We start from the raw sequence: 15,019 nt of genomic DNA on the forward strand, positions 1-15,019 counted from the left end.
GTTTAGTTAAATTAGTTTGTAACATTATTAAAGGAACTCATTTTTTCACAGTTGACTGTATTTTTTCTTTAACACCAGCAAAACAGGAAGCCATAGAGATAAGACCCAACATGCCAGATTCAAAGTATGACAAGAATTTTATAGCAAAACTTATATCTGCTTCATATAGGTAATCTGGAAGTAGTTGTAAGTGCCAACAATACCCGTTCCGTAAGTACCATGTTAAACCTGGAATTATTTTTCACTTCTCAGACAAACTTGGGAGAAAGGAGATAAACACTGCCACATAATGTTGGCTTGTTTGTTTGTTTGTTTGTTTTTTCTGTCTCAGTCCTACTAAGGATCCTTCCATAAGAAGGACCCATGTGACCTATTAGGTGGACTAACACAGCCAATAAGAATAAAAGTCAGCTCATCAAAAGGGCAGAGCAGTGTATTCTCTTCACATTCTTTTTAGTTCTAATAAAAAGTCTGCTGAAATATTTCAAAAGGCTCCTTTGATTTCACTGGGTTTGTATCCATCCTTGGTCTCAAATTTAATCACTCATTTTTTGCAGTGTGTTTCTCAATTATTAGTAGAAATTAGCAGAGTATAAACAACGGAACACACTGCTCACTTCTGAATAGAATTTCTCTTCAGACTGTACCTGCTTTGTCATTATCTAATTGTCTAAAGCTAATCCTGCTTGGCAGTAGTTGTCCTGTGTGCCTAAGGCTTCAGTCATGCTTTCAATAAAACAGTATTAAAAAGAATCTGCTTTTAAAATACAGATTTAGCACACATTGTGAAATTCCATCAATGGGATCAGCTGCTGGGGGGATGGAGGAAGGTGCCTCTCAGCTAAATTCCAAAAGTAAAACAAAAAATAATTGGGTCTGATTTACGACATATACAAATAGCATTTCATTAACTCTGCAGAATAAAGAGAAGGGAAATGACCAACAGAAGAGAAAATACACAGCTTCTTTCATTGCCTGTGCCAGGGCTAACCATCAAGATTAATAAACTTAATCCTCTGTCACCTTCTTTGCAAACTTAGAGCAATGACAGTGAAAGAATCCATGTGATAAATACACAACTCTTCTGGACTAGTCAGTGAAGAGTAAGTACCTAATTCAACAGTTCACACTGAGTGAGGAAGGTTATTGTAAGAACTAGCCTGACAGACTAGCACCATGTTTTGCATGTTGTGCTGCACTATTGGTGACTATCAAGTACTAAATGAAAAGGAATCCAGTCACATAAAATTTTCATTCCAGCATTCTCTGATGCTTACAGGGCTTCAGTCTGAGTTCTGTCACCAAATTCTGGGCTAAAAAAGAAAATTAAAGAACAGCTAAGCCATATTACACAGTTGACTCAGCCTTCAGAGCAGCAGTGTGACATCTTATGATACCAGTGTAGCATTTTTGGGAGGCCTGCAGTTATGTCAGTCCTTTTATTGATGTGGAGTTAGCACACATGGACAGAATCAAAAAACAGCTAATGTCTGTCACTAAATGTCTATCAGATGCACTCATGTTTTTCTGTGCTCTACGGACTATGTCACTGGTTATAAAGGCTGGAAAGCTCCCTGTCAAGGTGAAAATGTGATTAAAAAAATGGCATCTTGTGATACTTAAAAATGAACTGCAAATCTGTTTATACTTTCTGTCTCATTCCCTCTACAGTATTTTTAAAGGGCAGACTTTCTTATCATTATTTTGCTTCCCTTAACGGTATGTTTTTAATGTACGGAGAAACTGACCTGCCAAATTGTTCTAATGGCTTTTTAACATAAGCAATTTACTAATGTATTGAAACAGGTAATAGAACACATGATGCAGAATTTGTAAATCCTTGTTGTTAGCACTAGTATTGTATTAGCATCCCTCGGAGCAATACAACGAGAGTTATAACTTTGATTTAACCTGTCCTTTGTAATATAAGGCTATTTTCCAAGATAACTTATCTGCTGCCTTTTATGTACACTTTTCTGAACTAAAATAATCTTAAATTAAGAGGCTAAACATTTGTAAAGTATTGCCTGGATAAGCCCAGTGTCTCTGAAATAAACATGAAGAGTTAAATCAGTTTGATCGGAAGGAAAACTACATGGACTGATAAATTAGCACTGTTAGTTCATCTGTAAAGTTAAAAGAATGTTAAGAAAGTAAATCATAGAATAATTATTTCTATTCAGCACACTCAACAGCAGCCATCATTGAAGCAGAACTAAGAAAGGCTAGTATAAAAAATAATTTGGTTTCATCTTTCAAGGAGAACTGATTACCTTTTAGTTGGACTACATTTCAGTCCCCCTGAAACACAAAAAAATTCTACTCCACTGTTACACATACACACATATAGCTGAAGCATATGTGAGCTACACATACAATACTATGGGCAAAATTTGACTTGGATTTTCAGTCATAGCAGTTGTGTGATGAACCAGCATGTATTGCTTATTTCTCAAGCCAAATTAAAGAAGGAACCAAAGCAGTATTCACACAAACTCAAGAAACTGTGGATTTTTTTCTTTCCTATAGTAACCCATAAGGCATAATTCATGACTAAGGATAAATTTATAATCTCTTTATCTTAATGTGAAATTCTTCGACTCTCATGTATTTTGTGCAGGGCTGGCCCCTGGAACTGTACCAAAGCTGATCTCATTTTTTACTTAGAAATAAATTAGAATAAAAAGAATAGCTGAAGCACAGTAAAAGGAAAAATGAAAAGCAAGGACCATGTGGATCTGGAATTGGAACTGACTGAAATGTTTCTAGATGGAAAATTCAAATCTTCTCTTTAAGAAAGGTAGAAAAGGTCACCAACTACAAATTCTGTTTCCAGTTCTAACTGGTATTTCATGAGGTTTGAAAGAGAAGGCTGTTCAGACGCCTTGTGTCCAGTAGGAAACCACTGCATGTGCAGAGCAGGGAATATGACCAATTCACTGTCTCACATCACAGTAACTCATTATCTGAGATTACAGACGTGAACAAGAGAGGAACTGGCCAGTCCTCTTCTGCTGCTATCTAGTTCTGCAACATCTAGCATACGGGGTTCTTTGGAAACTGCACATACAAAGTTGACATAAAGTTCTAACCAAAAGATTAAGGAGATTTATATAGTGCTGGAAAGAGAGACAAGATCTGGCAGCACAAGAATACTGCATAGCTAAAAACTGCCAACCCTCTCCTTTCCTTTTATCCAGGTAGCAGCACTTCAGAATGCTGCCTGTCTACACAGGGGTAAGTCAGCAGCAAGCAAAGCATTTGTATGCCAAAGAAAACAACAAACATGCCTCTGATATGAGTCCAGCTTCTTCAGTTCTGGCTCTGCATTTGAGCAATGACAGAAGGAGAGAGCAGAACATCAATGAATCGTAGAATGCTTTGGGCTGGAAGGGACCTTCAAGACCATCTAGTTCCAATTCCCCTGCAATGGTCAGAGACACCTGCCCCCAGCCCAGGTTGCTCAAAGCCCCGTCCAACCTGGCCTTTAACCCTTCCAGGGAGGGGGTAGCCACAGTTTCTCTGGGCAGCCTGTTCCTGTGCCTCACCACCCTCACATTAAAGAATTTCTTCCTTACATCTAATGTAAATCCACCCTCTTTCAGTTTAAAACCTGTTACCCCTTGTCCTACCCCCACCCCCTGACCCAGAGTTCCCCCCCCCTCTCCTGCCCCCCCTTTAAGCCCTGGGAGGCCGCTCGAAGGGCTCCCCGGAGCCTTCTCTTCTCCAGGCTGAACCCCCCCAACTCTCTCAGCCCGGCCCCCCAGGGGAGCTGCTCCAGCCCCCCCAGCATCTTCGGGGCCTCCTCTGGCCCCGCTCGAGCAGCTCCGTGTCCTTCTGCTGTTGAGGGCCCTAGAGCTGGACACAGCACATGCAGATACACTGTAAGTACACTTCTACTGTATCATTCATTCTTTTACACACAGGCATTTGTAAAATTCTCTCACACAAACAAAATAAAACAGCTATTATTATGAATATCCCAATGTGAAAACAACTCTGGGTCCCACAATAAACAAAGTAATTTCTCTTTACTTCTCCATACTACTCACATAGGTTCTTTCTGTCATATTTTACAGAACAAAAAGCCTCTTAAACCTAAGTGCTTATCTCTAACTTTTGCTGTCAGATTAATGACAAATGAAAGTGAATTTTTCCACCATAGCTACTTTATGATAGAAAAATTATCAAACCATGTCATTTTTACCTGAACACACTTAATTTTGAGTTCTTCATCAGTAAACACATGTTTTCCAACTTCTCCCTAATTACAATAGACACTGAATGCTAATTCATTATTTGATTCTAGGCAAGGCATTGCTTATTGGTTGGAAAGCTTTACATAGATACAAGCAAAGAGGATATCTCAGTTAAAAATTCTAACATTCACAAAGTTGCTTCCCCTGTGTATGAGAAAAGCACTACTGTACCTGTGTTTACTTACCCACAATTCCTAATGCAATGTAACCCAGGATGACGACTATGAAGATCACACAGCAAACAACGTCCGTACAGTGCCTAGGGACGGAAAGAAACACTTTTGAAAATTAGGTGTCTAATATGACCCTTTGAAAACACCAAGTGTCAGGGTATTTTAGCATCTGAATAAGATGTCTGCATCTGCACTTAGTGGAAGTCTTACTCACAAAATCATGTTTGAGGTATAAGGCTCTGCTTTTGCAGCAGGATCAACAAATAAACTAAAATACCTTTTGCATTGCAGACAGCAATAAAAACATATGGAGAAACAGGTTTAAATATTCTTAAAGCAAGTAATACCTCACAGCATTGAATCCACGAGATCACTTATGGTATAAGCTACTACAGGACACCTGCCTCCGCATGTCCCTAAAGCTGGTATCAAAGACTACAAACACTGTGATAAAATAGATTCATCACAACTTACCTGTATTATAAATACCTTATGAATGGAAAAATAACAGCATGAAATGAAAAAAAAGCCCATGTGCAACTACCCCTGATCTCTGTACAAAGTTCTGACTCACCTGCTTGACCTCATTCAATGCAACCAAAATATGCTCTATGAAGAGGACAAAAAAACCCCAACATATTGTGGAGAGCCACACATTCTGTTATACACAAGCAATCAAAGAACAGCACTCTCCAGTTTGAAAACTGAGACAGTGAGTAAACTATGAGTATTCAATTAAATTACTGTATTCTATTTATTGGTCTGCATATTAAGATCAGGCAGGCAGACAAGTGGAGACGTAGACCACCAGACTAATTTTTCTCCAGTGTTTGACCTTGATCAGAGAAGTTCCAGGAATATAATTAACTTGAAGTTCAACACTTCCAAGCAAGCAGAAGGTCATTACACACTTGTGGAGACTCCAAGGGCTTCATCTGGGATGAGGAGTTCTCTCCTTCACAAGCCCTTGTTTCTAAAGGTCGATGTAAGCAAAATAGTTATCATCTCACATGTCTTTGAAGGCCTCACTAGTTAAGAAACAGTTGCAACTAATGATCTCACCAGGATTTAATTAACAAAGGACTGAATTACTTGTAAAAGGGTGTGCTGCCTAGAATCTCCTTATCTGAAGGATTTCAATCACTTTTGTTATTTACCATGTCCTACTTATCTGGCACAGTTGTATAACCGGTGTATGAACTGTAACGGTCCCATTTGGGCCGAGTCGATGTCTGCAGAGCCTGTTAGTGCTGCTCTGGGCTGTCCCCACAGCTGTAGTACCAGACTGCTGCCGTTATGACCTGATCCAATCCCGTTTCACTTCTCCTGATAGCTGAGTGAGCAGTAATCACCCCAAGAAAGCTAACGTGCTTCAAGTTAAAGCCTCCCTTCATAAAATGAGCGATGTTCATCTCTGCTTGCGAGTTGATGCAAGAAGCCAAGTGGATGCAAGCTGAATCTCACCAGTAAAAGAAATCTTAGAATCCAAACTCCAACTGACACACATTTTTAGCATCTACCATTCTTTCTGTTTTCCAATCTATCTTTCCTCTTACAGAGAGCCATTACTCTTTAGCATAAAGGAGATAAAGATGACAAATCTTTTCAACAGTTGGAGAACTTGAAAAGTGTTTCCAGGTGTGGTAAAGAAATTAAAAATCATTTACAATTCTCTAGAGAGACACAGTTTTAAGATCTCACCAAAATAAATTTTTGGTGAGGCCAACGTGGTACAGGATTCAAGGTCAATATGACAGTAATCTAAGAAAGGAAAACTGCTTAAAGTAGAAGCAATGCTAAAATAATGCTGCTCATTTTCTCAGCCTCCATTCAGAACCAGTTCTGACACTGCTCAAGCTTGACTCTCACCCCACTGGAGCCATTTTTAAGAGGTACAATTTTTAATTCAAGATGTCTCAGGAGAAATATGTCACCATAAATACTTTAATTACAACTCCTATAGTCTCAAAAACCTCTTCCAGTCAAATTCTCACAGGTTTCTTTTTATCATACCTAAATACAATTAAAGGTTACATCCATTTGTGTTGAAGCTTCCTTTTAAAGTTTTACAGAGCCACCATGAGAAAGTACCCATAAACACTTTACCAGAATGCAGGATTTTCTGTTCTTTGTAATACACAAACCTCTGTACAATAACTAGTAAAACTCACTGTTGCCAAGGATTGCTGTTATATAAATACTTTAAAAATATATAAGAAGTACATAAATTCTATTTTGGGTGGCTTCAGAAACTATTGAAACAGTTCATACAGACTAATTGTTGTTCATACAAAGTAACTGCTTATTTTACTAGATACTATGGGTGAAACCCTGGCTCCATGTAGTATCATTGTTAGCTCAAGTAGCTCACTTTCAGTGACATCATATTACCCCATAAACACAAGGCTCCACAGGAGAGGAAAAAAACCATGAAACATCTTAAATTAATAAATTAAAACAACTCTGTAAAGATACAAGGTTATACTGTGAAGATTCTGGGAGTTTCCAAAGTTGCAGGAACTGGAACAATGGGAGTTGCTTCTTCCTAAACAGGAGATACTGGAAGCCCATGCTTATTATTGAAATCTAATCAGAAATTATCCAGCCATGCTTTGACTGAAAACAGATTTGTTATGAATTTTTTCAAACTAAGTAGATTGTTATGGCAAATCTGCTTTTTCAGTTTGTTTCAGGCTAATGAGGCAGAGCAAAATCACTCAGGAGACTGAACTGTTAAACTGAACCCTAAAGAAGATGGATTAATGGAAATATGGTTATGAGAATAGGAACTGAGAACGTTGCTTATCATATGAGCTCTATAATCTTTCCTACAGACAGCACTATCATACTTCTATGTAATAATTATGTGTAAACATTCAAAGATCAATGAGAAAAAGCACTTTGCATTTCTTATGCAATAATGATGAAAACATTAAAAATGCTTTTGCTGATAGCCAGTACTGAAAATTTTGTTGGTTTTGGTCACTTTTTACATAACCAAGTTCCATAATCTGAACCAAAACACAGTGAGTCTATGTATTTGAAAACAGGAGCTTCCATAGAGATAAACTGCTGATAAAACCATCAGATTCATCATTTTCACATGATGCAATAAAAGACCTTCATTTGGTTAAGTGCACAGTTCAGGCTCCCACATTGCATTTTACTACTTAACGCTGTCACTCAGCTTAATTTATGGGCCTGATTTGCTTTCTGCCATCTCTCAGAAACATCAGCTTCTTGGCTTCTCTTGCTGTGTTACATGTGTCAATTCATGCAAACAATACTCTGTACACTTGTAATGGCATCCTAGCAAATGAATGCAAAGATAAAATCATCGGCTCAGAGTATTAGTGCATAAAAGCCATTTATTCACTGACAGTTCATGCACTTAATCACGAATGACTGACTAGAACCTCTCTCTCTCAGTTTCATTCCCAATCTGTCACAAGTGCAATTTGCTCAAGGTGCTGCACTAGCAAGAAACTACAGTGTTAATTAGTTCAACAGCATCAGCAGTATATTAGCACCTATAAATGGCCTTGAACCTGGCATTGGGCAACCACAGAGCAAAACAAGTCTCAAGATGTTCACAGTGTGAGTTTCAGTGTGAGAAAGTGAGTTATCACATTCAACTCTGCTGACACATTAAGGTGACCGCTAATGTCCTCACTTCTGAGTTCCTCCTCCCTGCTTGACTAACAGCTTGCGTTTTGGGATTTCCCTAAATCACGCTGTGTCAAAGTGATGATCTACTATGCCATACAACGCCATGAAGAACTCTGAAGACCCCTTTCTTCACTGGGGCTGAACTGAGAAGCAAGATCTACTGTACAAACGGGTATTTCTATCAGCACAGTGACATTGAGGGCATCATCCCACACAGCTGAATAAATGTGCAAGCCGCCCATAAACTAAATGTTTGAAGAGAAAGTTCCTTTTGAAATCCCCCATTAATTGCTACTTCTACTGTGGAGGCCCAAAACCGCACAGAAAAAGATATTTATACAATATTTACAAGATTTACTAAGTTGATATTTCTTAGTTACAGGCACCATGCTCAAGGAAGTATTGTTTAGTTCTGGAAAACTCAAATTTTGGTATGTGCAAATCAGCAATATGTGGAGACAACATATGTCCCAAAGCAGAAACACAAAACAAGAACTCAAAGAAATATGGAGGTTTCCCCACTCATATTAGCAAACGTACAGCATGTTATGTCAATATAGACAATAACATGTAATAAAACAAATATGGCCAATAAAATACCAGTAGCAAGAAAAATAATATTATATTCTACCAACATTTATCTATGGTAGATATTTAATGTAGTCTAAGTAACTTCTTTAGCAGGTTATTTAGTTTAAAAAGCACAAAGGATAATTTAAATGTCAAAATTGTTTCTTATTTCAATATCGACCACAGTATCAAGTGATGTGCCATGAAGGGGTATCTATGAGTGACACATTTATATTTTTGAGAAGGTGAAGTTTGTATTGCTAGTTGACGTCAGGAATTTTTATTAGGTTTTTTCAAACTCTTAAGCAAGATGGCTAAATGGTTATGGAAATTTACTGGTATTCAACTTGTGTGAGAACCCATTAACTACATTTTCTAATCACAAAGGAAAAGGTGATCTTCATCTTAACAAGAACACTGAATTTCTAGAAAGATGCTTAACAATTCAAGATAGTCCAGGAGGTGTCAGGATTTTTTAAAATTTAACAAGGAAAGAAAAATCTACATTGTGTCTAATCAGCAAGAGGAATGTGAGAAAAACCCAAAAAACTACATAGAGGAGGAAGAAAAATAACAAAGGGCAAGGGAAAGACTTAAGACAAACTACACAAAATTAGAGATGTTGGAAGCGTGATTTACTAATTTGATTTTGCCAAAGCAGTTTAGAAAAATATGCTATGATTGTACTGACTGTATAAATTCCCTTACTGGAATTTAGAGAAAATCTAAATGGCAGAAGACAGTTCATTTTATACCCAAAGTAGTATAATTGCATCAAGAAAGAGGGGAAACTTGTTTTCCCATCTGTATGATGGTGCCTGGCTGATTTATCCGCAAACACATTTAAGATATCTTATGATGATGTTGGTGGAATAAATGCTTTTTTATTCTTAAAGAAGCATAACACATTCTATCTAAATTCCTTATGAATCTTTAACTTCACAAGCCTTCCCCACTACATTCCCCCCTTCATCTGGCATTGGCATGAAATACTGAGACCATTCAAGAGCCCCCCCCTCATGTGACAGATCTTTCCCACCTCCAGTAGGAGAGACCATTTCAATGCCAGTGGGAGAGAGACGGACAGCTTTAGGGCTGTGACACTAGACAAGCGTTCATACATTTGGAAAATGAGAGGTGCCCAACTTAGTTCCTACGGGTGAACCTTTGGGGGTAGGGAAAGATGGCTTGTGTTATATTTTGTTTAATATGAATTCAGTTAAACCGATCATCAGATCTGTTGTGAGGAAGGTACACATCACCACTCAGACTGACAGAAAACACCAGGAGTTTCTATTTTCCTCTAGAAAGTTGTCTACCAAAAGTCCTGCTATATCATTGTGAGATGCGAAATTGCAGAGCTACTGCTTCAACCTGTAAGCTTACTCACTTGGTGGATACAATATATAAAACCTTGCAAGTATTTTCTGGTACTAATATACATAGATGAATACTTAATAACATGCCTAAACTATCACTTAAATTCATTCCTATACACATTGCATACAAAGTCTCACTGGCACTATTATAAAGATACTTCTCAAATTAGGATCAACTCCCTAAACAAACATTTCCATTTATTTCTAAAAGTATTAGCTTTCAGAAAGGAAAAGAGGAAATACATCTTGCATAAACAAAAACAGTGTGTGTGTTCAAGTGAGAATACCACAAGGCTGCAGTGTTCTCTGAAATAAATTTTCTGCCGAGAAAGATAAAATTGATAAATAACTTGTGGTTCTCTTAATTTATTCTTCTCACTAAGGATAGTAAATGCTAGTTTAGAACTTATTCTATATGCTACACTTAAATCTGGGAAAACACTGATAAATTGCCCACAATTTCTTAGATGCTTTCTGAGCAATTTTATTCTACTTGTAAACTACTGAACCTTCTAAGTGGTAACACACATGCTTTCACCTGCAGCACTGACTACTAAGTGAAGTCAAGAGGAGGACAAATTATTTTATCAGCAGAAAGCAAAGATAGGTATCTCCCCACCCACATTGTACACAGTTACGCCAGTTATGGCAAGGAGTACAAACAGCCATGTCCCCACCCATATCCATTATTAGCATTCATTTGTCTGAACAAAAGTGTATGCTTTCAGCTTCCTAGTATCTCTTCTCCTACAAAAAAGTGGGAAGCCCCAAAGTCAGAAACAAATTCAGGGAAGATGTCCATTTTCATGCTGCTCAACTCTTTGGAATATCTTCTGAGAAGGCATTTTGTTTGCAGGAACTACACAGTAGTCCTACTACATTTGCTTGAAAGACTGTGGTTTCTTTATCATTTAATCTTAGTAATTAGAAAAAATAATTTAAAAAACCCAGTTCATTAGTTGTCTTTAAAAAAATCTAATTATAATCTTAAACTACTTCAACGGCACATTTAGAGCATACTGCACAGTGCTGCACTGATGACCGCAAAAGGTCAGGCACATCATTTGGGTATCTTGCAGGAACAGTATGTTGAATCTAAATCCGAGTGCACTTAATTACAAAGTATGCTCAAAAGCACCAATGCAGCTATCACTGCCTTATGGTCATGAAGCCACACCCTTAATGTTTAGGGAACTGATCTTTTTTATATTTTTCCCAACAATACTATCCCACCAAAACATTATAAAATGCACTGAGTATATGTGGTATAGTAGTGTTGCATTGTATTAATTTGGTTGTGGTTTTAAGAAGCTGCTGTGGAATGTACAATTAGAATAACACGTATATAAGCGCGTATATATATATATATATATATATATATATATATACACACCGGGAATTGTAGAAGCCTCACAGCAACTACACAGATGTAACAGCAAGCCACAGTGCAAAAACAGTTTCTAGTAACTGTATCATGAAATAACAGTAAAAACAAGGTAAATCTTTCTGGCATACCATCATCAGAGTTTTATCATTCCTCATATACATGAGGGAAAGGTACAGTAATAAACTGCTCCAAAATGCCATTAAATTGCAGTATTTTAGGATCCACCTCTGCAGTTCACAGTGCCACAGGTAGTTTCACTCACCTCAGAGACACTCTTCACACATGAAAAAACTGTTCACTCAAATAAAGGTTTCAGGGCTGAGTCACCGCAGCAGCCAGCCACATCATTGATAGTACTTTACTGCTGTCACTATTCAAGCACTACCGATTTTCTGCCAGGGATTTACCTGCTGGCCAGCCACCATAGACATGTAATGGTGCACATCCAGGCCCTACTCTGTAGAGAACTAAGTCCCTTGAGGTGACTATGGAAGCAGGAAAACCAGCTGCAAACTGAAGAATAGTGTTCCAGGGTTCCTGTCCTGTGTTCTATGGAAACAAGACAGACTGCATTACATGGCCGTGGCACCCCAGAACATAACACCACCTCAGATGGTCCTACTTGTATCAGCACTAGGTAAGACAGCAGGTACTAGACAATATGAGACATACAGAATTGGCATTCAAATTGAAAGAACTTAAGAGCACACAGTTAAATATTCCCTGGTAATCAGACATCCTGAAGGGTTGTAAGGATTGTTTTCTGGATTTAAAAGAATTACAGAATCAAATTCACAAGTTTTGTTAACAAAATTTTTTATCACCTGTTCATTGCAAAACCAGAAGAATGAAATAGAATGAGTTAAGATATTTACCTGTTATTAATAGGTCCTCTGAACTTGGGGTCAAATTTCCTTGGTTCACCTGCATTTAAAATAAAACAGTTTAAAAATATGTCCTTATTTAAAGTAAAATCTATAGAGAAAGGGGTGTTAACAGCAGTCTTTGAATAACATCTTCCATATATTCCTATTTAATCAGTTCTGTGAAGATAATTTCATGCATGCAATATCAGTAATCCACCAATAGAATTACCTAGTTTTTGCAGATGAGATCAAACTTTGAGGGCCTCACATTTACCACACAATAAATTACCTTTAATGTACATTGCACAATGTACACCTATGCACAATTCACAGTAGAAAGTTGCTGATATTTGAGAGACAAGGATTATGTTTCACAGTCACATGCTAAGTGCATTTGGCAGCAAATGAGTGAACCTACCTCTCTGGAGCTATAGGCTAAGTCCTTCTGTTTTTTCTCTAAAAGCTGTTTGGAGTCATGTCTGTATTTAGTGTTACACTTACAGTCTTACTGCCCACTGCTTTGGTTACAGGACTTTACAGATTTACAGGTTTGACCTTTTTGCATTTGGCTTATCATATGACAAAGCACGGCTGGAGACTGAAGAAATTCAGTGCTGACCTTGATCTACACTACCCTGCACAGGTAGTGCAACTGCACTAACTCAAAATGCAAAGCAAGCAGAAGAGCACTTTTCAAATATCTTCTCTAACTCTCACGTTGATGCACCTACCACACATCCCACTGTAGAAAGCAGAGCAGGTTTTAAAGTTGATTATGCATACATCCCTGAGCGTGGTTGTTGCTTTATATGAACCTCAGAAGATTTAGAAGTTCAAATCAGGTTTCTCCTAGAAACAGGCAGTAACACCTGGCCAGAGTTTACAGATAGGAGTCAAACATGATACATTTTTTTCACATGGAAATCCTGGTTAGCATAGCTCCAACTAATTCACTGTACACATAAGCAAACTATATTAAGAAACTGCCAAATACTAACCTACCAATCTGTGCTTCAAATGCGGACTTGAATAAGAGGAATTACAGTATGATTTCACTTGGGAAAGAGTAACAGAAGTCTATGGTAGAATTTAAACTTTTAAGTTTCAAGCTACTGTATGAAGAGGAAGCAGCAGATCTTCATTCAACAGACCAGGATTGGGATTTTTCCTTTTGAAGCTTGTTATGCAGCTTCATGGGATTTTCTTTAAATTTCAGTAATTATGGAGATTTACTGAACCAAACTTTGTGCAGTGAAAAATTACTTTTTCATTCAAATATCAATGCTACAATACAAATTACTATTTCAGAGTGCTTTCTCGCTGCCTTCTTAAGGATCTCCTCTTCTAAATATACCTGGTGTTAAAGGGTGTTACCAGCCTAGACCCTCATTCACCCAGAGAAAAAATGCTTATTTTCTTCAATTAGAAAAGAATTCAGCAACTGCTCAAAAGCAGAATTTACTTATTAACTAAATTGGTTTATATCAGCAAAACCTTATCAAAATACACACAGACCAGTACAACAAACACAGCAGAAAATAAAATTCTATTTACCCTTCATCTGAGGTGTTCAGGTCTACCTTACCAAGCTCCTAAAATACATTTCAACACAGAAGAGATTGGGAAAGCTAAAACTTTGGAGCAGTGATGAGTGACAGCAATGCTGGGAAGTGGAAGATGTAAATTGTGCTGTTACACAGGTGCTATGGGAACCCACCGTGGTCCAGAAAGAAAGTGTACCATACATAATACCTAATGCTGGGCCCAAACCTGTTTTTTTAAAAACCTTTTTGTACAGCAGTTTCTACAAAATAAGCAGTCCTACAAAATAATTTATCTTCAGAACAATTCAGAGTTTGCAGCGTTACTCCCTATTGGCAAGTTCCGGCCACACAGCATACTCAAGTGAAACTTTTTCCATTGCTCCTACCCAAGTTTAGCACCTAAGAGCAGCCACACCAGATCACAAGAAAGATCCACTGAACCCACCATACCCTGTATCAAACAAGGGGCCATAGTGAATACCTGAGGAGAAATGCAAAATCAAGGCAAACAAAGGTGGTGACTTTGTATTTAATAGTTGTGAGTGAATTTTCTTCTCATTCATTTAATAAATGTCTGTTTAACTTGCATACACGTTAACAATCTGCAATGCCCTGCACCACAGAGTACTACAGGTTAATGAGACGTTGAAGTACTACCTGCTTTTGTCTGTTTTAAGCTTGCCATCAGTCAGCTCATACCTGTATGGCATCATGGCATGCTACTAATAATTTTACAAGTTATTATATTCCTCTTTACTTCTCTATCTTCAAGACTCCTAATCTGTTCAGTTGTTTCTCATACATAAGCCATTCTGTATTTTTGGTCATGCTTATATTCTTTTTTTGTACCTTTTCCAGTGTTACTGTATATCACTGCACAGGACATTCACCACAAATATTGGCTGTGATTTATACAAACATATAATGACTTTTTCTATTTGATCTCAGTCCATTCCTATTAATTCTTTCTTATGGTCTACTTGCTTTTGGGGGCAAACACCTTCACTGAATCATCCATTAAAACCCCAAGTTCTCGCTCTTGAATGTTAGTAGTTAGCTCAATCACACTACTGGAGGAACCTATTCCCCAAAGCTATTCAATATTTTTCTTAACAATTCATATAATGAAGTAGAATGAACACTTCAAAACTGTGAAGGTGTCAAGGGTTAAA

The 15,019-nt window shown here is 37.7% G+C and overlaps 1 protein-coding gene across 4 annotated transcripts in view; it reads right to left on the reverse strand.

Moving 5' to 3' along the window:
• The window catches only part of SLC44A5 (solute carrier family 44 member 5), a 104,252-nt gene that overhangs the window by 37,907 nt on the left and 51,326 nt on the right, over nt 1-15,019 (reverse strand). For all 4 annotated transcript variants that reach the window (XM_042803148.1, XM_042803132.1, XM_042803122.1 and 1 more), the window contains exons 2-3: nt 12,313-12,361; nt 4,445-4,518 (exon numbers count right to left, since the gene is read on the reverse strand). In XM_042803148.1, coding sequence (XP_042659082.1) covers nt 4,445-4,518; nt 12,313-12,361 — 123 coding nt within the window. The remainder of the gene's footprint in view (nt 1-4,444; nt 4,519-12,312; nt 12,362-15,019) is intronic.

Source organism: Tyto alba, unplaced genomic scaffold, assembly GCF_018691265.1.
Source record: "Tyto alba isolate M040663 unplaced genomic scaffold, T.alba_DEE_v4.0 Super-Scaffold_1000006, whole genome shotgun sequence".
NCBI lineage: Eukaryota > Metazoa > Chordata > Aves > Strigiformes > Tytonidae > Tyto > Tyto alba.